The 26,711-nt window shown below is 32.6% G+C and overlaps 4 protein-coding genes across 6 annotated transcripts; 2 read left to right on the top strand and 2 right to left on the bottom strand.

The window, feature by feature from the left end:
* Positions 1-5,082: 5,082 nt before the first annotated feature.
* LOC106333260 lies at positions 5,083-6,991 on the top strand. Of its 3 annotated transcripts, XR_001268325.1 has the most exons (7): positions 5,083-5,362; positions 5,756-5,825; positions 5,944-6,095; positions 6,208-6,271; positions 6,355-6,420; positions 6,499-6,562; positions 6,730-6,991. XR_001268325.1 is itself a non-coding variant. In XM_013771726.1 (6 exons), the coding sequence occupies exons 1-5, from the start codon at positions 5,237-5,239 to the stop codon at positions 6,369-6,371; spliced, it is 429 nt and encodes a 142-aa protein (XP_013627180.1). In that variant the 5' UTR covers positions 5,083-5,236; the 3' UTR covers positions 6,372-6,420; positions 6,730-6,991. The 3 variants fall into 3 exon arrangements, 2 of the variants coding, with proteins under 2 accessions (XP_013627180.1, XP_013627181.1); XM_013771726.1 differs by lacking the exon at positions 6,499-6,562; XM_013771727.1 differs by lacking the exon at positions 6,499-6,562 and having other exon boundaries at positions 5,756-5,826; positions 5,948-6,095.
* A 5,532-nt stretch (positions 6,992-12,523) lies between these two features.
* Positions 12,524-15,298, top strand: LOC106328171. Its single transcript, XM_013766556.1, has 3 exons — positions 12,524-12,836; positions 13,015-14,792; positions 14,884-15,298. Exons 2-3 carry the CDS (start codon positions 13,017-13,019, stop codon positions 15,106-15,108), a joined length of 2,001 nt encoding a protein of 666 aa, XP_013622010.1. The 5' UTR covers positions 12,524-12,836; positions 13,015-13,016; the 3' UTR covers positions 15,109-15,298.
* Positions 15,299-15,551: 253 nt separating this feature from the next.
* On the bottom strand, positions 15,552-19,363 carry LOC106329592 (laccase-9-like). The gene is made up of 6 exons (XM_013768285.1): positions 19,277-19,363; positions 17,924-18,075; positions 17,572-17,816; positions 16,903-17,013; positions 15,848-16,816; positions 15,552-15,736 (listed from the first exon to the last, which is right to left on the bottom strand). Exons 1-6 carry the CDS (start codon positions 19,361-19,363, stop codon positions 15,552-15,554), a joined length of 1,749 nt encoding a protein of 582 aa, XP_013623739.1.
* Positions 19,364-22,806: 3,443 nt separating this feature from the next.
* LOC106333422 (laccase-8-like) lies at positions 22,807-25,863 on the bottom strand. Its single transcript, XM_013771865.1, has 5 exons — positions 25,738-25,863; positions 25,253-25,404; positions 24,898-25,142; positions 23,220-24,188; positions 22,807-23,115 (listed from the first exon to the last, which is right to left on the bottom strand). Exons 1-5 carry the CDS (start codon positions 25,837-25,839, stop codon positions 22,931-22,933), a joined length of 1,653 nt encoding a protein of 550 aa, XP_013627319.1. The 5' UTR covers positions 25,840-25,863; the 3' UTR covers positions 22,807-22,930.
* Positions 25,864-26,711: the final 848 nt, after the last annotated feature.

Genomic DNA, 26,711 nt, shown 5'->3' with positions numbered 1-26,711 from the left:
AACTTAAATATGTTATCAATATGTAAAATATATGAGTAATTTTTAATAAGTAAACTATAATTAATAACTTTAGTTTTAAATATAAAATTTAAGTATTATTTGTTAAAAAATTGACTTTCAAATAAAATAAAATATTATTTATTTATTTTATTTATAACTGTAATAATTAAGAATATTATGTAAACAAAAATAATTGGGTTTTATATGTAAAAATAATGTATTTCTACATAAACATGTATTTTAGTTATAATCATAAAAAGTTAAAAGACTATTATGTAAATAAAAAAAATATGTCTTTATTATAGAGAAATGCTATTTCTTCCCTTAAATATAGAGAAGAAAATAACAATCTCTATTTTAGAGGAAGAAATAGAGGTGAAATATAGTAGATTTTACTTTATTATAGCGTATAAAGGTAAATATAGAGATGAGTTGGAGATACACTAATACCATATTTTGGCACAAGAAAAAAAACTTTGGCCCTTTTATTAAAATATAAAAAAATATATCCAACTCACATTCTTAAAGTAAAAATCACATCAGTCATTAGATGCTTTTTCATTTAGGTTATGAATGGAAGGGCATGACGAGCGCAATTCTCCTGTATGTGCAGTTTTTCCGCAATACAATCACTATTCACGTTTTTCTGTTTGCAAAAGCAGTTTAAGCGGAAGATATGCATGGAGTTCAATATTTTTGTCTTTTTGTGGAAAAAACGGAAGATCTGCATGCAGATATCATCCGCTAACATTTGGTAGTTTTGATCTGCTTTTTTTTTTTCTTTTTGATAATAAATAATTTTGTTACAAACACTTAACTTTAAAATATATTTATCTTATTTTATAAATAATGTACAATGATTATCTCAAACTATATAGTTTACACTAATAGTGTTTGCGTTGTTTTAAAATTATAAACATGACGTTTAATCGCCGACAAAACACAACATTTTCAAAGGAAAAAAATATAAATCTTCCTACATAAATATCAATAAGGGTAAGCAGTTAATACTTTTTATGTTTTAAAATAGTTAATATATAGATAAATGATTGAAATTTTGTAAATATGTCCCGTTTGAACTGATTTTACCTTTCGAAGCCTTGGATATATGGACATATACTTGTATAATAGCTCGTAGATCAAGTTACGCAGACGCTTTAAATTAGATTAATAAATGGTCATATCATTAAAATGACAAATTCCCACCACATGTTTACGACTATTATGTTATGTTCCATCAAATCCAACTTACTACCTATGTGAAATGCTAGCTGATTTGATCTTTCGTAAATTTGTATAACTTATTTCTTAATATTCTGACAACATAATCAAGCTACAAGTTGCATTGATTGAGCACACAACTAAATATTGTGAGGACAATACACAATGTCGAAAAAATGTTATATATTTTTCAAAAAAATTAAAATGTATTATCATATGAAAAGCCTTTTGTGAATGTTATATTTTTTCATATTTTTTAAAATGTATTATCATATGAAAAGTATTTTGTGAATTACATATACATCCAAGTACGAAAGAATATTTGCTACTTTTTATGTGTAGAAGAATATATTAATTTTTTTTTTTTTTTGATAAAGGGCTTAGAAGAATATATTAATTGCTATAGATATTTAACTAAAACGTGCAAAACGCTACAGAACTAAGAACAAATTGGGATTTATTTCTGTTAATCATGAATATCATCATAATGCATTACTTTCCTTGGATGTGGTGTGGTTGCGTATGTTTTTAATTCAAAATAAAAGTTACTTGCGCATAACAAGTTTATAGTTAACGAAGTTCGTAAAAGTAACTAGGAATTCCTTTATTTTTGTACAACTTAAATACATAGAAGTAATTAAACAATGTCATATTTTTTCTTTGATAAGATGATCTTCTTATTTAATCTTATCCCGAGAAAATAAAGGGGTTAATATATTGTTTTTCAAAGAGGATTACAGAATGGGGCCCAAGGGGATAGTTACACAGAATCACTTTGATGGCGTAACCTGTTATGTTGCGTGACTCCTGGGCGCTGTATTCTGTATTACGCTATCTTCCACGCTTTACTTTTCCTTTTTCACTTCGCAAATTGATTATAATTTATTTAGTCGATAGATTGATATACTATTTTACAGCATTAAGACTCGAAGTTACAATATATTTTGAATGAATCAAAGAGTTTCAGCTCAAATCTACAACGAAGAGTAGATTATGCTCGATTAAAACCTAATAAAGATTTAAATATATAAGATTCCATGACAGCAATAGCACCAGTGGTCTAGTGGTAGAATAGTACCCTGCCACGGTACAGACCCGGATTTGAATCCCTGCTGGTGCATGCATCTTCATTTTTATATTTCACAAAATTAATATAGCAAATCTTTACGTTTTACATATGCCACTTTCTCGACTCAGGGCATCTCTAACCTATAACACCATTTTAGTGTCAAAACTACACTATTTTAATGTAGTTTTAGCACCAAACTTTTTTGAGTCTCCAACCACAACACCAAATATTACATTAAAAAAGAATATTCTTTATTATTGTATTATTAATCAAGATTCTCTTAGTTTTTAATAGTTTTAATAAATATTAATTATTTTTATGACTAAAATATTTAAATTAATATTAAAACTGTAACTAAAAAAATTTCTATTTCAAATGTTTAAATTAATCTTTAATGTATCTTAATTTTATATATATAAAAATTAATATTTCATCCAATTGTAAAATAATCATAGAAATCAAATGTAACCAAGCATAATTAAACAATGTATATAATAAACAGTCTTTATGTAAATAAAAAAAATTAAAAAAAAAACTTTTGCCGTTGATACAGTGTTATACCAAATATAATGTGACAATGTAGCAAAAAACAAAATCACACTAAAATGCAGTTGCATATGCCGTTCGGTTGGAGAAAAGAAACATCACATGCTATTTTGACGTTTTACCGTGCCGTTGGACTTGGCCTTTAGTTTTAAATGCATAATTTAGCAAGAAATATCCCAAAGAGCATTTTTATCGCTGCATTCTTAAGTGTATTGTTAGGATAATTGTAATTAAAGAAAAATCAAATACATAAAAAAGTTAGAAAGAGAAGTGGAAAAAGTTTTTATTTTGCTACGGTAGAAAACGTCTCTAACCCACTTCTTCTACCTGTCAAGGTATGTATAGCTTAGACATTTTATTTACATTTAAATTTAATTGTTTAAACATAATCAAATAAAATAATAATAATGATGCTCCTAATGTATTAATGATTTCTTTCTTTTATCATTTGCCTGCTAACCGGAAGTGCACTGGACCAATTTGGATCAAGAAAGATTCTTCTTTTCAGAATCTCGAGAAGAGAATTAAAGAACGTGTCATCATCGTTAGCAGTTCTCCCGACGTAAGATCCGCATGCATGAAACAAGTTCCTAAATTAATATGTTAACATAATAAAAAAACAGTCGTTTGTTTATATTGAATATTTGCATCATCGTTATTTTAAAACATGAAGTACTTGTTTAATTAAGTGTTCTAAGATAAACTAAAATTCACAAATATACGTTCTAAGTTATTAAATAAAATATGATCAATTTCCATAGGGGATTTTAATTACTTTTCCCATGATTTATTACATTATTTTGCAAGTTTGGTTGAGAAATTTAGCCCGCACTTTCAATTTATTAATTAGCTTGTCCCCAAACTCCTTGATTTTAAATCCAAACAATAAACACAATTCACAAACCACGTTTAGCTAATTCTATCAACTTAATTTCATCGTTGCAGTCGTGTATTATACTCCCTATTTATTATAAAATACTTTTTAAAAACATAATAATTTTCTTAATCTTCGCGATTTTAGTCAAAACTACTTATATTATGAAACGGAGGGAGTATTATTTTTACTCTCACACGAGCATCAACTACGAAACCCCGTTGGAACTTGTTACTGATGCATTTTATTTGGAGAAAGAACCTGAATTTGACGATTTTCGAAGCCTTAAAAAGGAAAAAGATTTTTGAACTACATGCTTTCACATCTCCAAACTTTAATATCAAAGCAAAAATATTGAAGCTGCGAAAGAAAAAAGTATTTTGCATTGAATGAAACGTCTCGTTCATTGCGATCAGATATTAGAAAGGTCAAGTTCAATGTTGTTGCCGACAATATGAAAGAGATAAGGTAATGTGTTTTTTTTCTTTGACTATATGGATGGATCTTGTTTCTTCACTAACTGTCACGTGAAAGTGATATAAATCCAACGAACCGTTCACTCATCCTTTCAAGTGTTCGTTAGCTATCCATTTTGGATATTGTATTTTTGTGTCCTGGAGTTACTCTCAGTCGTAGCAATGTGGTGGCAACTACTGACCTCAAATAAAGTTTGGTTCGCCACCTTCTGTTCGATCATCACGTGTCGATCGTTTTATCAGACACCTAAAGTGGGAGTTGTGTGTACGTAAACGGATGTATAGATTCCACTTACTTTGTAATTTATTACGTATTGAAACTTTTTTTATCAACAAATATAGCTGTAAAAGATTTTAGTTATTTAGAAATAATATACATTAATGGTGAACAGTTAAAATGTTGGTTGGTGAGGGATAAAGGTACAAAATATATCGATCATAAAATAGCAATATTTGTTGTGTAGATTATTTCTATCAATGACATAATTTAAAAATTGTTATTTTTCTATTTTAAATCATTTTCCTATTTTAAATTATTTAGAAATATTACATAAACGATTCTAATAATTCTATCACCTTATCTTATGAAAATACACGTTTGATTGTGCCACTCCGAATCGCTATATAAGATCTATGTTCGATGATACACCATGCACCATACTGAAGATTTTTTAGAATTTTTTTACCATAATCTACATAATTTGCATTTTCCAGAATTTTAGTCCAAAATCTCGAGGTGTAGAATCATTAATCACTCTTAGTCAAACTGGTGGACTAAGGTATTTTCCATCTATTTTAAATCATTAAGTAATAAAAATGGTATCAATCACCCATAAATATTTAAATGTCATTAGCAACTAATTCGATTATCATTTTTAAAATCTGAGGGCGATCCACACTTTCAGTTCCCTTCTCGACTCCTCTTCCGTATGCATAATCGTATAAACTGATAAGTACACACATATTTGATAACCCTCTCCATATATACAGAGTGCGTATAGTACACGTACGGATTCGTGGGTTTAGGTTAGAAGTGGTTTTGGAGAGACAATGGAGGGAAGAACGGAAAAGGCTTCCTCTTCTTCTTCCTCGTTAACCTCTGAGCTTTTTGGTTCCAAAGTAAATCCTTTGCCTTCCTCGTCCTCTTTCAGATCCATTTTCCCCCCTCCTTCTAAGGTGAATCTCCTTTCTCCAAAATCTATGATTTTACAAATAATTCTTTTTTTTATAGGAATTTAATATGTTGGTGTTTGACCTCTGGATTTTTTTCATATTAATCTTATTTTCTGTTTCTATTTCGATTAATCGTTGGAGATTTCTAATTTCCTTGAGAATGGAATGTGAGATTTTATGAAACTAGGATTATTCTGATTCGATCGTATCGCAATTGATTGATTTAATTGTGATTTGTGTTTCCAAATTATGGATTAATTTCAAAACGGAAAATTTAAATTCATTAAAGACCCACACAACCCTTAACTAAGAATAAGAACACCTAAGGAGAAGAGGAGTCTACATGATCGTGGCTTGTAGAACAAGTTAGAAATTTATGGGTTTGTTTTGTCTCAGGTTATGGGAAGAGAATCTATGCAACAAGACACTGTGACTGCTGGCTGGAATGAGAAATCCTCCAAGATTGGTAATCTAGTTTAATACTACACAACATGATCCTTGAGAAGTCTTTGTTGATCAAATTAAGTCTTGTTCCTTTTTGTGTGTGTTTTAAAGGGTTTTTGGATATTATTATTATTTTGCAGGTGATGATGTTGATAGACAGAGAGAAGAACAAGATAACCTTGGTTCAGTTTATCAGGATCAGAGAGTGCAACCTTGTCATCTGAGTTCTTCCATCTATTATGGTGGCCCCGATGTTTATTTCCAGTCTCAGGATTCGAGCTCAAACTCTACGGTAATCTATTTAGTCTCTGGATAAAATCTTGAAACTCGATCTTTTGAATCTTTTAAAGGTTAAGTCTCGTGAAACTTTTGATGAGTTTGAAGGGTTTCTTTTCGTTTTCTAGGAGAACAAGAGAGAGGGGGGCGGAGATGATTCAGGAAGTGCTTCAAGAGGAAATTGGTGGAAAGGTATCATATTCCAATTTTCTATCATTTTGTTTTGTTCCCTTCAATTCTTGTTTCCTTCACTAACTCTTCTTGAAAACTTACAGGAACTCTGTATTATTGAGTAGAGATCTCTTTTGCTACTTATGCCAATGTTATACTACAAAAACAAGGTATAATTAATAAACCCTGGTTTCCCCAACCAAACGATCCTGGTGCAGTTTTAAGATGCAAGAGCATGTTTATTGTAGGTCTTTTAGGTTGAGGTTCTTAACGTAATATAAGACACGGTCTCTTAGCTTTTAACTAAAAAAGGTAAGAGACGTCTCTTATATCTTTTATTTAAAAGATGTCTCTTGATTTTTTTAGTTAAAAATTAAGAGATAGTATCTTATATTATGCTAAGAACCCCAAACTAAGACACATGCAATAAATATGCTTTAATACTTGATCATGGGTCGGTTCGTTTTTGGATTTTGCAGGTACATATAGGACCAAAAAAATAGAGTCCCCTTGGAGTGGATCAGTACGTTTTAGTAACTTCTCATCTTATTATTACAACAAGTATGGAAGAAGTTTGAAGGTAGCTGCTACAAAAGAACAGGGGAGTTTTGGTCCTTGTGTTCTTGTCGTGGTTTAGTAATTTACCCGGTTGGATTTCTATTTTCCTTAAACGTACCTATAGATAAACCGTTTATGATTTTGTATAATCTATACTATTATTTATGAAATGATTTTGCTTACTTGTCGGCTTTTCTATAATATTAGATGATTTTGCTTATTTGTCATTATTTATTGCTTATTTGGCATATTTTCCATAATTTTAGGTAATTTGTTTATTTGTATATTTTAATGATTTTAGTTTTGTTTATTTGTCATATTCTCCATAATATAGGTTATTTATTTATTTTTCATGTTCTTCATAATTTTAATTGGTAATTTTATTTATTTTTCTTATTTTTAAATAATTTAGATGGTAATTTTAATTTTGGTTACTTGTCATGTTCTCCATGATTTTAGGTTATTTTGCTTATTTGCATTTTTTATTATTTTTAAAAGCTTATTTTTCATATTTCATAATTTAGGTTGAGTCATTAGTTTTAATAAACAACTTTTTGAATTGTTAGTTTTTAAACATTTTTAATGATTATTTAATAAATATTTTCATTATATTCAGGAATAATTATTATTAACAAGTATTATCAAATTATAGCAATAGTTTTATAGTTTTCTTCATCTTATGTTTACTTTAGTAATATTAAATAGTTTAATGTTTTTATTTATCATTTTAAAAAGAAAGTTTTTTTCTCTTTTGTATCACCGAATTATCTTACCAATAAAAAAATATGAGTCCAAAGAATACAATCTCTCGCCATTATAACTAAAAAATTAATTTTTACTAGACATATATAATCTATCACTTTTAGTTTATAAAATTTCAGTAAAAGTATTTTTTTAATTATTATAGATAAACTCTCAAAAAGAAAATTCATAAATACAATTAAGACTTTGACGAAGAGAGGTTTGATTTCATAGGCTTCTCTGATAATTGGTAATTTCTTTTGTAAATTTATCTTTTAAGTTATTTTAAAATATTAATAGAACTTTACGAGGTTATTATGATAATATACTTTTACATGTGTGGTTTACTGATATAATAAATAAAAGATTTTGCAAGTAGCAAACTATTATCTATGATGTGTTGTGATAAAAAAGATAAATTATAGGGCAATTCTCTTAAATAGACAATTTTCAAGTTTTGATCACAAAAATAGACCACAATAAGGAAAATGACCAAAATGCTCCATTTAATAAGTAAAAGAACTCTAATACCCTACATATATATAAAAAAGTAAAATTAAAATAAAAAATAAAATTAAAAAAATTATTATTTTTTTATAGTTTTAGATTATATGTTTTCAAATTCGAACTTTTTTATAAAATTTTTTTAAAATTTTTTTCGATTTTTTTTTTCAATTTTTTTTTTTGTAATTCAAAAATAATTTTTGAAACTATTTTTAAAATTTTTATTTTCAAATTTTTAATATTTATTTTTATTTTATAAAATTTTAAATTTCAATCCCAAATCTTCACCCCTTAGAGCATCTGCATTGAAGGTTCAATGCTCAGTTTCACACCATTCCCAAAAAAAAAATATTATAATATTCTCATTTTTATGAACTCACCCCTTGCAGATTCGCTGGGATGAACTCGGTTCATCACTGCAACGCGGGCTCCACGCCACGTGGCGACCCGCGATTGGTCCGTTTTTTTTATTGTTTTTTTTTTAAATCAAACGAAAAAAATAAAAATAAAAATAATAAAAAATTAAAGTTATGATCCCCCCTCAAGGTTCATTGATGTAGATGCTCTTAACTCTAAACTCTAAGGTTTGGATTAGTTAACCCTATGAGTATAAACATATATTTACATCTTTAATGAAATATTTTGGTCATTTTGATCCTTAAAGTCTATATTTGTGACATAAATTTTTTTATTGCTATCCTAGAGTATTTTCCTAAATTATATCTTCTCTTTAATTTAATATTTGAACTATTGAAATTAAACATTATTTTAAAATTTGAATTAGTTTGATGTATATTAATCCGCACAAGTGTCTGGACCATCATCTAGTACTCTAATAAATTTACAGTTTCCACGCATGTATAAATAAATTAACTGTTTTTTTGTTTTAATAATATTGAAGGAGACAACTACTGAATCTATAAAAACTTTGTTGACAAAAAAGGTAAATATTGAAGGAGACAGTTATGTATAATTGCAATTGGTATCATGTATAAATGTATCCATAATCAAAGTTCTTATTTAGAAGAAATTCTTGATCTAAGATTTACTAGATTTCGATCCGCGCAACTGTGCGGGTTTTTGTTTTCATTTATTTTTATATAAATATTTTGTTTTCAATTCTAAATTGGTATTTATTATAATATATATGTGTCTATAAATTTTTAAAACATAATAAGTTTACTGTATATTTTTTCATTGAATAGATTGTTTCAAACTTTCACATGTATTTGTATCTTCTTCTATATATATATTTTCGGTTATTATTTCATTATTACAATCATAACTATATATATAAAGATTAATAAAATATTGTTTTATTGTCATATTCAAAGATATTGTAACATTTCACAAATTTAGAAAGTTTTAAAAAAATTAAATTTTTCGCTTCATAGATTTATATTATCGATTAGCATATAGAGGTATAGTATTACAACATTAAATTATATCTATTTAATTTATATTATCTATAAGTCCAATGGATCATCTATTGTTTAAATCCAATTATTAATAGCCCAATAAACATTTCTTGTAGGCCCAAAATTAAAATGATAAGATTAGATATTAAATGTAACATGATTTTCTAGGAATAGGTCCATTAGGTCCAATTTTTAAAAAAATCACACATGAATCAAGGTTGTGACTTCTATTTTAATATATAAAAGATTTATATTTTTTTTTTGCTTAATAGAAAGACAAAAGTAGTAAGCATTTTCAAATAAGGACTATAAAGTTCTTCAGGGCGTATATCGCTTGATTACTGTCTGGACCGAAGCGAGCCAGTATTTTTTTTTTTTTTGGTCGAAACAAGCCACTGAGAGTTGTACTAGTTCTTTATACGCTTCTATTTCTTTCGTTTGCCTAAAAAGAATTTCTCGTTGGGCTACCATCCACTGCTTTACTAATATGTCACTATGGGTTTATCCATTGGCGCAATCATCCAACTCACCTCCACAGAGAAATAACGAAACAATGTTGTTTGCTTAGTGAATGATTTGTATATCAATCGTAGTGATTGAACTTTTTGCAAATTCACCAATTTAGTACTTGATATACTATCAGAATATATATGTAACATATGAGATACGACACTCAAAACATGTCCGAAAATAAGCAATCCGTGTGTGTCTAATATTTTACACAATTAGAACGATACCAATTCAAATCAAAATAATTATCCAATATACATTGACCATTGATGTGGCCAAGCAAGGCCATTAAAACCACTACTGATGCGTGACATGCGTCCATGTACTTACATGCAGCTGGTCATGGGTTGTTGCCTGGAAAAATCAAGCAATGACAAAAAGTAAATATAGTGAATTTTGAGGATCACTAATACTAATACATAACAACGAAATGAATTCGTTGGCGTGTCCATTGCTCTAATTTGTTTGTTCTCTAGTGTTGTAGATCTCGGACCCAGGACTGAACCCAACACTGCAAAAACAGCTGGAAATTTTTTTTTTTTTTTTTTTGTTCAAGCTGGAAATTTTGTTTAAACTTGAAAGCTACTGCTTCTCAATGTAACATGATTAGTCTAAATTGCAAAGTTATCACAAATATTTTTGGATCAAAGCATACAAATACTTTGTTGTTGTTGTTTCCTTTATATAAAGACGATGAGTGATCTTAACTTTTATTATATTATATGACATTATGTAGTAGTCTAAATATTGATCATCAAACTTTTGATTGTGATTTGATTACGGGAATAATGAAAAGTATATCAATCACTTTATCTCTAGATTTTTCAAGACAAAATTCAAGTATATATAATTTCTGATCATGCACCTTATTGAGTGTTTTTATTTTATATAGTTCAATCATATTGATTAGATGAAATTCTAACACAGGCGGAATGGAAAGATTGTATCATGTTAGATAATATTATATATGTATGTAGGTTTATGTTGCTTATACCATTTCTTAAAGTCCGTACAGGTTATACAACTGATGTAATTTATAACTACAAAAGCACGTACAGGCTACAGCCAACCAAAAGAGGTCCATAACTCATGTGTTTATAATAGTCAAAATATGTGTAAGAGCTTAAGTTTACATGCCATCATGAAATGAGGAGAAAGTAGAAGTCCTTTTGCTTTATTGACGAAATAAACATATCTTTAGTAAAAAAATCAAAATCCAATATGCTCCTCATGCAAAAAAAACACTTTGTTATGATAACAATAATATATGTTTGATATGATAATGATGTAATGCTGTTGATCGTGGTGGGAAACATGTGCAAAAAAGTTTAACTTTAAAAAAGAGTCACATTTTTTTTTTTTTTGCCAACTAAAATTTATTAAAAAGACAACACCCAAAAGACCAAGCTCAAAACGTAAACAACGATACAACCATGAAGCTCAAACACACTAGGGCTAACCAAACCGTAAACTTATTGGGCCCTAAGCCCATCTTCCTAACCCAGAAAGGCGCCTCTTCCTTTCCGCGAGATGCGTGAACATGACATGTGTCGTAATCCTCACTGTGAGAGACATGCGTCACCAGGCCGTCACGTCTTGACCGGAACACCATCAGAGGGGTACGTGTCCTAAGATCGAAGCCCCACCCCTTCATCGGCATGCAAACTCCATCGCCGCAATAATCAGACCTCCACCAGAAGAGTACAACAGCTTCCGCCGGGGTCAGAGCAAAAGCGCGACCCAGCTCCACCTTGGAGCCTAAAACCGATGAAAACCTATAGATCTCAAACACCATAGATCCACGCTTTGAAGAACAACAATCATCTTCCATCGATCCAAAAAATCCAAACAGATTTTCAGATCGAGAGTCGATTGAACAGAGAAAGAGCAAGAGCGTAGAACGAGAACTTGATTCCAGATCAAACCGGAGAAGGAGCCGGCGAAAGAACGGTGCTATCAGAGCCACCGCTTTCCCGAAGACGAAAGCCGGCGAAATCGGTGATGTCAGAGCTTCCATTCCCCGGAAACAGAAGCTGGCGATAGCGGTATAAATAGAAACACCGTTTCCCTGAAACAAGCTTACTAACCGGAGATGAAACTGTTAGAAACTCCGGTAGAGGTCTCTTCTCAATCTTTCCTCTGTGTCAGATTTAGAGAGAGGACAGAGTAAAAGGAGAGAACCTAAAATTGATGAGACGATACACTGGTAAAAAAAAAAAAATGGCACATAATTGAAACTAGAATAAATTAAAAAAACATATAAAATTGATTGATTTTAGCTGGTGATCACATTATATATTTATTATTTGCGAAGATGATTGAAAACTTCTTGTAAAGCCGTAACGGACAAATAATAAAGAAAGGGGGAAAAAACGGGTGAATAATAGATAAAGAAACCTATGCGTCTGACGTCAGCCTACGAGTGGGTCCGTTCCGTTTCGCTCTAAAAAAAAACGGAAGACTCTTAATGGGCCCGACCTAATAAATTACAGACCATACGATCGCTTTATTAATATTAAATCTTGACCGTACGATCCCCAACAGGAAGCCATCTCTCTCTCTCTCTCTCTGTCTTCGTCTTACTCTAAGCGGCGAGAGATTCTCTGCAACTTCCGATTCCTTCCTCTCTCTCTCTCTCTCTCTCTCTCTCTCTCTCTCTTGAGTCTCCCTGGGATCACACAAACTTTCTTGGTTTCCGTGAATGGAAGATTGTGCTTCGTGGTGTTGATTTTGCTTCCACTTCACGTTGTTCCCTTTTGCCCCGAGGATATGAGCAGCAAACCAAATCGAGTTTGATTTTGATGAAATCGTGAAATGTTGGGTTAATTTATAAGTAGATTCGAGTGCCAAGCTTGGTATGTTCCCTTACCTCTCTCTCTCTCTCTCTCTCTTCAATAGAATGCTGCTTCCAATGTATTTGCTTCAAAGATCATTGCTTTCGATAACATTTGAGTTGAATTGAATTATCCAAATCTCTGGCGAATTAAGTTTATACAGAGTTGATATGATTTTGACTAGTGTGTTTGTGTGTAGAGATGCAAATGGGTACAAGAACCCATCTCAGAGAGAGAACAAAACGTTGGAGCCATACTCGAAAGGAAGAGCGTGTCAAAGTTGATGAGGTTGTGAAATACATGTCAAAGTTGCCAGGTTATCTCCAAGGAGAAGAAGAGGAAAGCAATGTTTTGAATGTTGGAGTCTTGGATTGGGGTCGTCTCGAGAAATGGAAGCAGCGTGGTCGAGGGAAAGGCGGTGGAAGATCAAGCAAACGTGAGAGTAAAGTGTCTTCTACTACTACTACTCTAGGAACGGTTCCCAATGGGGGCTCCTCCTCTTCTCATCAATATCGTCATCATAGGTGTAAGGTTGATGACCAAGTGCATGCTTCTTCTCTTCTCGGTAAAGTTAAAGCAGCTTCTCGGGATGCTTTTAATAAGCAGGAGATGGGCAACTCCAATGGATCTCTAGGCCCAAAGGGAAACTTGGTGATCAGGTATAAGAAGGAGTCTGAGAAGAGAGCACAAGAAGAAGCAAGAGAAAGCGGGAAACAATGTGCTGAGAAGTTAGTTGGAGAGGAGAAGACCCTTGGAGACTCTAATGATAACTTGAAAGTAACAAGGGAGGTTAGCAGCCTCTTTTCAGACGGGATCAGCAGCTCTTTAGGATTGACATCTCAAGTTCCTCCTCCTTCATGTCCACTCTCTTTTCACTTGGAGAGAGATTCTGAAGATTTGCGTCTTGGTGTTGATCTTTCTTGTAAAAAGGAACGTTTTTGTGGGTTAACAAGTCATTCAAAGCCAGCTTCTTCGAGGATATTTGATCAAGAATTTCGACAAGAAAAGAACACACATAGCAAGCGGTTTAGTTTTAGCTTCGGTCGTCTCAGCAGAAGTCACACCTTCAAAGAGGATTCATCAGCTGGTCGCCAACCTTTGACTTCTTCTTCAAATGATGCCATCAAGTCTGACTCTATGAGATGTGATGGTTCAGCTTGTCCACCTCAGTCAAGTAAGCACCGTGGATCATCTCGAGTCAGCCCTCTAAGAAGGCTGCTTGACCCTTTACTGAAATCTAAAGGCTCTGAAAATGTTCTTCCATCAAAAGAAGAAAGATCAACTTGTTCCAATCCAAAGCCAACCGACATGGATGAAAAGAAGCAGGATACATCGAGGAGAACCCGAGCTCTTCTTCAGCTAACCAACAGAAACGGCGTCCCTCTATTTCAGTTTGTGGTGGATGATGACAACCTCAACAACAACAGCAGGAGGAGCATTCTCGGGGCTACGATGAAAAACTCTGATTCATCGTTCAAAGATGATTCTGTTCAGTACTGCACATTCTACTCTGTTGATGAAGTCAAAAAGAAGAAGAGAAGCGGAAGCTGGCTAATCCATGGACACAAAGAGAAACAACAACGCGGGTTCGTCTACACTGTGATCGGCCAAATGCGGTTATGTAATAACTCCATGAGCTCAGATATTAAAGAGAAGAACGTATCTTGTATCATCAGAGAAGCAGTTCTCTTTGATGAAACAGAGGAGCAAGTAAAAGGGAGAAAAGAGTTTGCAGCTGTAGTGATCAAGAAGAAGCCTGCCGAAGAAAACTTGAACGCCCTCGAGGAAACCACTGTGATCATTCCAGGCGGGGTTCACAGTTTCCCGGTGAAAGGAGCACCGACACCTTTGGTTACCCGGTGGAGATCCGGAGGGTTATGCGACTGCGGTGGCTGGGATGTCGGATGTAAACTCCATGTCCTATCCAACAAAACACTCCTCCATGAGTTGGACCATAGCTTCAAACTGTTTGATCAGGTAAGTAAACATTAAACATAACATAAGTCTCTTAAGATTTTCCCAAAATCGAACAGTTCTTGAAAAGAGGTACTCGGGGTTTTCATTGCAGGAAGAAAGTGATCAAGACTCGGTTCCGGTTTTGGCCATGACAGAGCTGAAGACAGGGATGTATAGGGTGGAGTTTGGTTCGTTTCTTTCTCCTTTACAAGCGTTTTTTGTGTGCGTGACGGTTATAACGTGTGCCTCTGACTCTGAGGAGGAAACGATGTCAAAGACCACCGGAAGATCTTCATCCCCGTTTGCTCCGCCTCTATCTCCCGTTGGTAGAGTCTAAAACCCACAAGTTCCGGGACACAGAGAGAGGGGGGAGGAGTTATCTAGTGGTCGTCTTTCTTTCTTTGAAACTCTTTTTTTTGTGTTGTCTCAAGGAAACCAAAACACATACAACCATATATATTCAGAATATAATGAATGTATATAGTATAAAATATAAATACACGCTATTTCAAAGTTACCATCAATTACATGCATGCAGTCTCTCCCTTTTAGAGTTTGAATATAATTCCTTACTATCTAACCAAGTAAGATTTGAAGCTACAATCAATCAGTTAAGAGACGACTGTACCCAACAATACTTGAAAGCATCGTCTCCAGTTGCCAACTCTCAAATTTAAATCAAGTCTCTCAAATTTAGGTGCTTTTTGACAAAATATCTCTACATCACCCCTCAGTTAAAATGCCAAAACTCAAGAATCAACTACGATTAATAGTTAACTTCTAGGAAGACAAATCAACGTTAGTGGTCGGCGACTCATAGATTGTCGGATCATGAGTGCATTGTGGAAGATTTGACGGTGGAGGCTGCAAGCTTGTTTCCGGAGTTGGTCCATTCTCAACTATGAAAACCATTATAATTCCGTATGGTAAATGTGCATCCATGTGACAGTGGAACATCCATGTACCTGCACAGATACAACATTAAATTTTTCAACCTAAGCCATCCATTTATATATAAACAGTTGGTATATAGACAATCTATTATATTATTTTTTGTAAAATAAAAATGTTTTTACCAGGATTATTGGCTATGAATCTTAAAACAACCCATCCACCTGGTGGTACACCGACGGTATTGTGCATCTGCGGGTTAACTAGGTTTAGATTTCTTGCATGGAGGATGGGATCATAGTTACCAAATCCATAACCCAACACATAAAAGTTGAAGCCATGAAGGTGCATGGGATGGCTCTCTGGGCTGATTATCCCAGTGTTTTGCACAATTATCTCGACTGTAGAATTAAATTTGAGTGTCTTGGTGCTAGTCTTTCTCTCCGGAAACATCATTTCGTAGTCAGACTCTGTACGGACGCTGAAATTAGCATAGTCAAATTTCATGGGAGGTTGGTCGGGGAAGTCATCGGTGTATACTCCACTGATATTATAGAAATAGGCTTCTTGGAGTGAAATCGTTTCTGGCATCACAAAAGTACGGTTGTTGAAAGAACCAGCGATGTGCTGACCTAACGGACCATTACACGTGGTTTCCGGAGGGCACGGGTCTAAGCCAAGCCCCATGGTTACGAACATCTTCTCGTCCACGTGTTCAGGCACTGGCGTCCAGTAGGGTCCACCCACGAGGCTAGTGATGTTCGAGGAGAACCTATGAGCGGTGGGTATTGCATTCGTCCCTGAAGGCAGCAACGACATCGATGGGGATGCTGTCGACTTGGCACCCTCATAGACTATTAAGCTTCTAATATCATGGCCAGGGGGGACCGGTGCTAACGAGTTAGCACTAATGTAAGGGCTTATCGACATATAGTACATGCCGATAGGCTGGTCGGCGGTGAGAAGTGCGTCGACGGTTTGTCCCGGCGTCAAGATCATCACATCGCTAACGTAAGGTGTCGTGTAGGCAGCATCTACAGAGACAACTGTCACGTTGTGATCAGCTATTTTGAAGAAGAGGTGAGTGTTGAGCGCCGCGTTTATAATCCTTAGCAAGTATGTTTTCCCTTGTACTACCTTGAGCTTAAACATTCCTACCGACGCCGATAAAAAAGAAACCCATCAATTTTTCTGCAAGCGGTTCTTTTATCTTTTGATTTACGTAAAGAATGAGTATTACTGTTCTTAGAGCAAGGATATGAATCTCCAGCGAGCCCATTGATGAGGTAGGCATCGCAAATAGGAGCTGGCTGTAAATTGAGAAGTTCAATATTTACGTCCCACCATTGTTCTTGCATAATCATTTTTCCCAAACAAATTAATTAACACTTTCAGTAACAGGATAATAATATATGTCAGTATTTGATAACTACAAAGATTTTGTTTCTTAGAAAATCTTGGCTTGGCGTAAAAAGAAGTATTATATGCTATTTACAAAATCCAAACCAACCTAGTCATACTACTAACATCAACACGCTCTCTTATATTTTATCCCCCAAAAATCAGTTTGAAAAATACAAAATATGTTTAAATACATTTAAAATAAATAAATTTGCTTACAAATATTTTGTTATTACATAATTCAGTATAAAAATAAAGTTCATCGGCCATTGCCTGAGTTTGAGTGATAAATAAATTTATCAAATTTATCATCATACAATTTTAATTCTTAATTCTTATTATTTATACTTTGAAACTATAAAGGCAAAATTAAAAAAAATTAAAAAAAATAAAGGCAGAATTAATTGAAAGAATAAGAAACGGAGAATTTTCTAAAAAAAAAAAAAATCCGTTTTTGTTTCTTAATTTTATTCGGAAATTAGGAAAAAAACAACAACAAAAATCTTACCAAAAATGAGGGGAACTTCCTTGTAGGGTTTAGGAAAAGGATAAGGACGACCTGATCTAGGACGGATGATTAGAGCCCCATGAAGTGTGGCACGTAGATTAACGACGTGTGCATGCCATAACAAAGTACCTTCCTGCCCGGTGATATCAAATCGATAGGTGAAGTTATTACGTGGTTGAATCGGACATTGAGTTATCATATTCGCACCGTCCATCCATGGACTTTTCAGCTGGAACACTCCATGCCTAGATTATTATATTTGTGTGCCATAAACAGATTGTTCTTACTGATCAGACAATAAAATAAAAACTCATTGTTTTGTGATGAAATAATATCAAGATCAATATGTTACCAGTGGATGGTTATATTGTAAGTTGAGTTGTTGATGACATGGACCACGAGAGTATCGCCTTCTCTAACGTTTATAGTTGGACCGGGAAGACTTCCGTTAACAGTCGGTATCATTTGCTCCTTGCACAACGGTTTCACCACCACGTTTTTGACCTATTGTCAGACGTCGTTAATATTTTCCGTTAGGGCATGATTATCGGCTGGGACATTTTTTGGTCTTTAATTTTTTTTTATTTAAAAAAAAAATTAAATGATGAACCAATTACCGACCGCCACGTGTTAGTGGGGTCCACAAACAGTTAGGGACATGACAACATTTGGAATGTTTCTTAATTAGGGACATTTGAGCAAAATTCTTAAAAAAAATGTGGTGAGCTCCACACCAAAAATACTAAGGACCAATGTTGGGACTACCAATAATCATCTTCTTATATATTAATGAGTGGCACGTAAAATTGGGTTCTTCCATTTATATATGGAAATATTCATATATATACTACGTCTCTTAGATTAGATCCAGCAAATACGGTAATATTTTTTTACCAAAAAAAAAAACGGTAAGATTTTTTGCCAGGGAAAACAAAAAGAGGCTAGTAGATACAATGAAATGATATATGCAGTAGCGGAGCCAGAAATTTTTTTTACAGGAGGCATAATTTTTTTTTCAAATAATATTTACTATTAAATAAATTATTTATATAAATAAATAAATATTTATTATTAAATAAAGTGACAAACAGCTGGTATTTTAAATAAATATTTTTATTATTTATATGATTTAACATATAACTTAAATATTTTTAATAAAAAATGTATATGGTATTTGTAAAGAAAATAACCTAATCATGACTCATGAGAAAATAATAAAAACATAATTATCTCATCAAAATAGTTAATCAATAAAAAATATATAAAATAGTTATTGAACAACGAAAGTTACTGAATAAACCTCTTTAAATAAAATACAAAAATGCATTGAATATTTTGTCATGGATATTAGTGTACATGCAAAATAGGAAAGTACCAATAATTTATTACAACTGATAAATATGAGATTAAAAAAAAAAACTGAAATGGTGAGATGTGAAGCTTGAGGGAAGGTTTGGTGAGGGCAGGAAGAAAATTTCAACGGGGACAAGACAAGGTGATGTAGTGAAACTTTGGTTAATTACGTAACGATTTGGATAAATATTTTGTTTTATCTGGGGCAGCTGCCCCCCTCTCCATTAGCGTAGCTCCGCCGCTGGATATATGTGCAATTATCTAACTGGCAAAAATGTTTCTAAAAAAAAGGTTTAACCCGTTATTTCTTATAGAGAATAACAAAAGGAGAGAGTGGATTAAAAGTAAATACCTGGAAAACATGTTCGACGGTAGCTGCCGAAGCAATGGAAGAGAAGAAGAGGAGAGGGACGAAGAAATCTTTGATTGCGAGCGTCATTGTTCATGTAAGGATATGAAAAAGTCTTCGTTACTAAAAGGAATGATAAGTTGTGGGACATTAATCGTATGTGCGTATTTAAAGAAGAGAAAGAGTTGTGACAATTTTTTTTTTTGGAACATATTGAGTTATCATGCCTTTAGTCAAAAAACATATTGAGTTATTAATATAATTAAGCGAAAATGGCAACCTCAAACATGATTCCACATTTCTTCATAATTAGCTGTCTATGTCTAAATTTTATTTTTATGTCCTATTGACTAATCTGATCAGCTTTGTTTGCTATATAGTAGACTAGGTTAAGATCCGCGCCTTGCGCGGGATGAACATTATATATAAATTATTTTTATGTATTATATATTATTTTATATGTTATGAAATAATAAATATTAAAAATTCAATAACTATTACATATATTATCAAATTGATGTGAACACATAAATAAATTATATTAATCTAAACAAACACTTTTAATTTTATATGGTCTATAATTAAATTTAAATGATATTAACATAGATATATAGTCTATTTTTAATACTGATATTTATTAAATATTTTTTTCTACTCATAATTTTTTTGATCATTTGTATCTTTTTAATAGCAAAAACTTTGAGTCACTGATAACAAAAAATATCATTGTGTAATGTTTAATAGTTTTTGTAATTTATAATTTTTTAAAATTATTCAATGCAAAGTTTAAAATTTAACTACAAAATTGTCAATATTTGTTGAAAGCTTTTATCGAAAAAAATTGTTCAAAGAAAATTTCGAAATTAAAATATTTATGTATTTTATATGGTATATAGTTAATTTAAACGATATTAATATATATATGATTTTATAATCGTTTGTATCTTGTCATAAAAAACTGAAACCATTGTTCATGAAATTTTTTTAATGTGAGACTTTTAACAGTTTTAGTAACTTATAGTTATTTTTCAAAATTGAAAATATAATATATACGAAAAAACTAAGTTTATATTATATGGCTAATGTGGTAAATTAATTTATTTTAATAAGTTAAAATTGAAAAAAAATTGATAGAGGATACACTAATTTTTATCAAATCTTTATTATTTAAACTCATTAATTGTCATATATACTTTAGCCACATTAGAAAATTCCGTAGTTTTTGTTTATAGAAAGAATAAAAATATTAATAATTAATCTATGGTTAGTTTAATAAAAAACTTATTATATATTTAGATAGACCAATCTATTTCTAGATTTTGATAATCATTGAGGTGATGACACGTGGTTATCTCAAATGTTGTATTGTTTCTCTTTTAATATATAGGAGATTTCTCTCCAAATAACCATCAGAGTTTCACTTCTTTGATAACTTATTGTATAGATTTTTTTGTTAGCTAAAAAGAGTTTGGGCATTAGGTCCTGGTCTCTTCCATAATTTGAAATCAGTTTTTGTTGATACTAACTAATGACACAACGTAAATTATTCTTTTAATCGGATTTTGAATCAAAAGCATAAAAATATTAATGTTCAAGCTTAAATCAACTGGTCTACTACGTCCGGTGGTAGCTTATTGTATAATTTATGTGTTGTTTAGAGAATATATAAGCTGTTGCTCAAAAAAAAAAAAAGAGAATATATAAGCTTTAGATCTCTAATACGATTACGTTTCCCTTTGGTAGTGGCCCAAACATGTTTCCAGAGTTATCATTTTCTTTCTATTATGTCACGTTGTCTGAAACTAAAACCAAAGTATATTTTGTTTTATTTTCTTAACAACGTACGTACATATATGTATTTTAAAAATTGGACTGAAATCAGCCAAAATCCTTTCTGACATTTATTTTTAAAAGTGATGATATTAGTTTATCCAAACAAAATTAAACACATTTAGCACACTCAATAGCTGTTGAGATCAAACCTAATATTTTTAGCTATTTTATGTTTAAACTTAAAAAACATTTACCATATAAGTCTTTTAAATAATACAAACGTTTAATGTCAAAAAGTATCAAATTTCAAAAATATATAGTTTTTCGGAACAGTAAAATACCTAATAAGACACTAGCATAATTCAGTCATTCAATCAAAATTTTTTTAACTAAACTAAAGCAACTCGTGTAACAAAAAAACTAATAGATTTCAGATATTTAGTGAAGGAAATTTTATAGAAATAATCCTAGATCATATTCGGTCTTAATAACATCAAGGGAGCAAATGTCCATCTCTAGAATTATTAAGAATAAGAATATAGAATTATAGATACGAAAAATCCAATTCCGTAAAATTACTATTTGTTTTCAAGTTATTTCAAGTCTTATATTTTCTCCTTCTTATACATGGAAACATTGATCAAGTTTACATTACTGTCTCGAGTCAAACACACATGAGCATGATACATCTATGCGACTTTGACATGTGAAACACGAGACCTTTGTTGTTGTTTTTTATTTCTTAATAACATATGTATCTCTTTTTTTTAACATATGTATCAAAAGCCATACTTTAGTAATTTACTAAGATGCCAGATTTCGACGACCCAGTTTTAAACAATCAAATATATACAATATAGCCACTTCTATCCCATTACGCCTACTAGCGCATCGAAAATAATGGACACCTTTCTGTCTCATTATTTCTTTGAGAAAATATTTGTATATAGTTATATCTCGGATCTTTAATCTACGATATTGATGAAATATTCAATAAATTCTTCTTCCTCTTTTTTTTTTGTCTTCTGGTTTTATATATGTTACGATTTGGCTTAAACATGTACAACCACATCCTCTAGAGTCTAGACCCATTTAAAATTCTGCTGCAGTAAACACTTTTCATACTAAATGTTCATAATTATGTAATTATAAATCATCTGAATATATATTATATCATTTGTTGTAGAAAAGGAGCCTAAGTGTGGGCTTAAAATGAAGGTCCGTGGAAGAGAGCAGGGGATATACATGCACAAGAAGAAAGAGAAAGAGCGTCAGACAGCAGGAAACAGTGAGCTGAGAAGTTAGACTGAGGGGAGAAGACCGTTGGAGACTCGAATGCTGATCTTGCTTCTGTGTATAGCAAGAGAATCATCAGGTCCGCAGCATTGTTCTCTTGCAATCAAGAGAGGGAGAGTATCTAATGATCGTCTCTTTCTTTCTTCCTGTAATTAAGACTCTTATTTTTTTTTTGTGTTGTCTCAAGGGAACCAAAATTCACAAAATCATATTCATTCATAATAGAATGAATATATACACGCTATTTCAGAGTCACTATCAACTACATGCAGTCTCTCCCTTGAGTTTGAATTAATTCCTAATTCTATCTTACCTTGGTTAATGTCAGAAAAGCAATAACTAATCAGTCTCTCCCCAAGTAAGATTTGAAGCTACAACCAGTCAGTCAAGAGACGAGAGTACCAACAATACTTGAAAGCGTCATCTCCAATTGCCACACTCAGATTTAAAACAAGTCTCCCAGATTTAGGTTTTTTTTGGAAAAATATCTCTATATTACCAATCAATTAAAATACCAAAAAATGAAGAAGCAACTACGATTGATAGTTACTTCTAGAGAAGATCCGGCAGCTGGGGTAAAAGCTACTTCTAGGAAGACAAATCAACGCTTGTTGCCAGCGACTCATAAATCGTGGGATCACGAGTGCACTGTGGAAGATTCGACGGTGGAGGTTGCATGCTTGTTTCCGGACTTGGTCCATTTTGAACTATGAAAACCATTACTATTCCGTAAGGTAAATGTGCATCCATGTGACAATGAAACATCCATGCACCTGCAAAAGTATAACGTCAAATTAAGCCATCGATTTATATATAAACAGTTGGTATATATGAAAATCTATATATTATTTTTGGTAAAAGCAAAAATATTTCTTACCAGGATTATTGGCTTTAAATCTTAAGACAACCCATCCACCTGGTGGTACACCAACGGTATTGTGCATTTGCGGGTTAACTAGATTTAGCTTATCTGCATCACGGATGGGATCATAGTTACCAAATCCATAACCCAACACATAGAAATTGAAGCCGTGAAGGTGCATGGGATGACTCTCTGGGGTGATTATCCCTGTGTTCTGCACAACAATCTCTACTGTAGAATTATATTTAAGTGTCTTCACGCTAGTCTTTCTCTCCGGAAACATCAATTTGTATTCAAAATTTGTACGGACGCCAAAATTTGCGTAGTCGAATTTCATTGGAGGTTGGTCGGGGAAGTCATCGGTGTATACTCCACTGATATTATAGAAATAGGCTTCTTGGAGTGAAATCGTTCCGGGGATCACAAAAGTACGGTTGTTGAGAGAACCAGCGTACCGCTGACCAAACGGACCAATACACTTGGTTCCCGGAGGGCATGGCTTTAAGCCAAGCCCCATGGTTACGAACATCTTCTCGTCCACATGGTCAGGCACTGGCGTCCAGTATGGTCCACCCACGAGGCTAGTGATGTTTGAGGAGAATCTATGAGCGGTGGATATTGCATTCATCCCTGAAGGCATCAACGAGTTTGATGGGGATGCTGTCGACTTGGCATCCTCGTAGACGATTAGGCCTCTAATAGGAGTGCTAGGGGGTACCGGTACTAACGAGTTAGCACTAGTGTAAGGGCTTATCTCCATGTAGTACATTCCGCTGGGCTGGTCAGCCGTGAGAAGTGCGTCGACGGTTTGTCCTGGCGTCAAAATCATCACATCGCTAACGTAAGGTGTCGTGTAGACAGCATCAACAGAGACGACTGTCACGTTGTGACTGGCTATTTTGAAGAAGAGGTGAGTGTTGAGCGCCGCGTTTATAATCCTTAGCAAGTATGTTTTCCCTTGTACTACCCTGAGCTTAAACATCCCTATGGAAGCCGAGAAAAAATATCATTAATTGTTGTAAGCAATTTATTAATTAACTTTTGAGCTACGTAAAGAATGAGCATTACTGTTCTTAGAGCAAGGATATGAATCTCCAGCGAGGCCATTAATGAGGTACGCATCGGAAATCGGAGCTGGCCGTGAATTAAGAAGTTCAATATCTGTGTCCCACCATTGTTCTTGCATAATATTTTTTTCCAAACAAATTAATTAATAGTTTGAAAAACAGGATAATATGTTGTAATGAATATTTAATCCTTCGAACGTAAATATTTGTTAACTACAAAGATTTTGTTTCTTATAAAATATTGGGTTGGCGTAAAAAGATAAGTATTATATGCTCTTGTATTTAATCCGGACCAACGCTAGTCGTGTGCATACTTGTAACATTTACCCAAAAAAGTACTAACTTGAAAAAAAATACAATACGAGTATTTCTATTATTTATATTTGTTAATCGTAAAAAAGATAAAGTTCATTGACCATAGCCCTCAACTAATTTTCTGACAGTGACTCAACATTGATTATATTTACCCCGTTATATCAGTTCGAGGAAAAATAAAATAAAATATGTTTATAACATTTAAATAAATTCATCCTCAAAATATAACTCTTTTTACATTTATGATCAAAACACAGTCCGGTTTTGCTTCTTAGTCGTAGTTGGTTCTAGAAAGAAAAAAAAATGCTTACCAAAAACAAGAGGAACTTCTTTGTAGGGTTTAGGAAACGGATAAGGTCGGCCCGATCGGGGACGGATGATAAGAGCCCCGTGAAGTGTGGCACGTAGATTAACGACGTGAGCATGCCATAACAAAGTACCTTCTTGTCCGGTGATATCGAACCGATACGTGAAGTTATTACGTGGTTGAATCGGACATTGAGATATCATATTTGCACCGTCCATCCATGAGCTCTTCAACTGAAACACTCCATGCCTAAATATATGCGTGCGCCCATAAACAGATAATTCTTATAGATCGTACAATAAAATAAAATAAGAACTCATTGTTTGGTGATATAATATCGATCGAGATCAATCCGTTACCAGTGGATGGTTATATTGTACGTAGAGTTGTTGATAACATGAACCACGAGAGTGTCGCCTTCTCTAACGTTTATCGTTGGACCGGGAAGACTTCCGTTAACAGTCGGTATCATTTGCTCCTTGCACAACGGTTTCACCACCACGTTTTTAACCTATTGTCAGACGCCGTTAATATTGTCCCGTCATATTTTAAAGAGTTGCACGTAAAGCTGTCTCTTTTTCTTTACCATATTTAGAAAGTTAAAAAAAAAACCCAAAAGTCTATACGGAAATATTAAATATAATACTAAAAGCTGGGGTTAGTTAGACTCGATCCACCAAATACGGTAATATTTTTTTTTCGAAATGGAGGAAACGACAACGAAATGCGTGCCACCGCGTTTCCGGTTCTAGAAAAGAGGCTAGAATATAGAATGATGTATATGTTCAATAAAATAACTGACAATATATTTTCAAATAGGAGAGAGTGGCATATAAGTAAATACCTGGAAAACATGCTCAACGATAGCTGCCGTAGCAATGGAGGAGGAGAAGAAGAAGAAGAGGAAGAGGAGAGGGACAAAGAAAGCTTGGATTGGGAGAGGCATTGTTGATGCAAGGATATAAAAACGTCTCCGTCACCAAAAGGAATGACCAGCTGTGATACATTTTTATGCGTATTTATAGAAAGGAGTATATGTTTTTTTAACATTATAGAAAGGACCATTTGACTTATTAATTCGCCAAAACTGCCGAACTCAAAACTTTATTGAACACTTTTTTTCATACAATAGCTAGGTGTCAAAAAGCTGCTCCTCTTTTGGTCTCTTATTTTATAGACTCCATTCTTAAAAAAATCTATATTCTAGAAAAAAATTTTGTTTCAAAAAGATACATATTTTATATTTTCAATGTAATTTTTGTCAACTAATAATGAAAAATTGTGAAATTCAAGAACATTAATTACATTTTAAAAATTTTATTGATTAAAAAATATAGAAAATATAAAATTACAAAAACTATGCATTTATATCTAAGTTTTAATATATTTAATTAAAAAGAGTGAAAATTCTAAAAACGTGATTTTTTTAGGAAATAAGTATATTTTATGTGTTATCTAGGAAATTGTTATTCTCGAGATCTGTGATAAGATTAGAGCAATCTTATTGGTTGGGATCTAAAACAAGTATCTCAGCAATTTAATATTATTATTAGTTCAATACAGTTTGTTTACATAATTAAATTTCAATTTTTTAAAAAGAATTAAATCAAAAGAATTAAGTGGACATGTGGTACGAGAGGTTCTAATGGAATTTTCATAAGATCTTTCTGAGAACTCAATCTCACTTTTTCTTCAATTTTTTTATTTTTATATATAGTTTAACAGTGAGATACTCATTCACATATTTTCATTGGAGTTGTTCTTGCATCCTTATTTAGCGGTGGCCCAAACATAATTCCAAATAAAAATAAATGTTAA

This window comes from Brassica oleracea, chromosome C3, assembly GCF_000695525.1.
Source record: "Brassica oleracea var. oleracea cultivar TO1000 chromosome C3, BOL, whole genome shotgun sequence".
Classification (NCBI taxonomy): Eukaryota; Viridiplantae; Streptophyta; class Magnoliopsida; order Brassicales; family Brassicaceae; genus Brassica; species Brassica oleracea.
Note: the sequence above shows the minus strand (reverse complement) of the source record. Positions and strands in the feature narration are given on the sequence as shown.

Coding starts and splice junctions, on each gene's coding strand:
- LOC106333260 (XM_013771726.1), top strand. CDS start 5,237: ATGGAGGGAAGAACGGAAAAGGCTTCCTCTTCTTCTTCCTCGTTAACC. Junction 5,363..5,755: donor TTTTCCCCCCTCCTTCTAAG/GTGAATCTCCTT, acceptor GTTTTGTCTCAG/GTTATGGGAAGAGAATCTAT. Junction 5,826..5,943: donor TGAGAAATCCTCCAAGATTG/GTAATCTAGTTT, acceptor ATTATTTTGCAG/GTGATGATGTTGATAGACAG.
- LOC106328171 (XM_013766556.1), top strand. CDS start 13,017: ATGCAAATGGGTACAAGAACCCATCTCAGAGAGAGAACAAAACGTTGG. Junction 14,793..14,883: donor GCTTCAAACTGTTTGATCAG/GTAAGTAAACAT, acceptor TTTTCATTGCAG/GAAGAAAGTGATCAAGACTC.
- LOC106329592 (XM_013768285.1), bottom strand. CDS start 19,363: ATGACGCTCGCAATCAAAGATTTCTTCGTCCCTCTCCTCTTCTTCTCT. Junction 17,817..17,923: donor TACAATATAACCATCCACTG/GTAACATATTGA, acceptor ATAATAATCTAG/GCATGGAGTGTTCCAGCTGA. Junction 17,014..17,571: donor GGAAGTTCCCCTCATTTTTG/GTAAGATTTTTG, acceptor TGATTATGCAAG/AACAATGGTGGGACGTAAAT.
- LOC106333422 (XM_013771865.1), bottom strand. CDS start 25,839: ATGCCTCTCCCAATCCAAGCTTTCTTTGTCCCTCTCCTCTTCCTCTTC. Junction 25,143..25,252: donor TACAATATAACCATCCACTG/GTAACGGATTGA, acceptor GCATATATTTAG/GCATGGAGTGTTTCAGTTGA. Junction 23,116..23,219: donor ATTTAAAGCCAATAATCCTG/GTAAGAAATATT, acceptor ATACTTTTGCAG/GTGCATGGATGTTTCATTGT.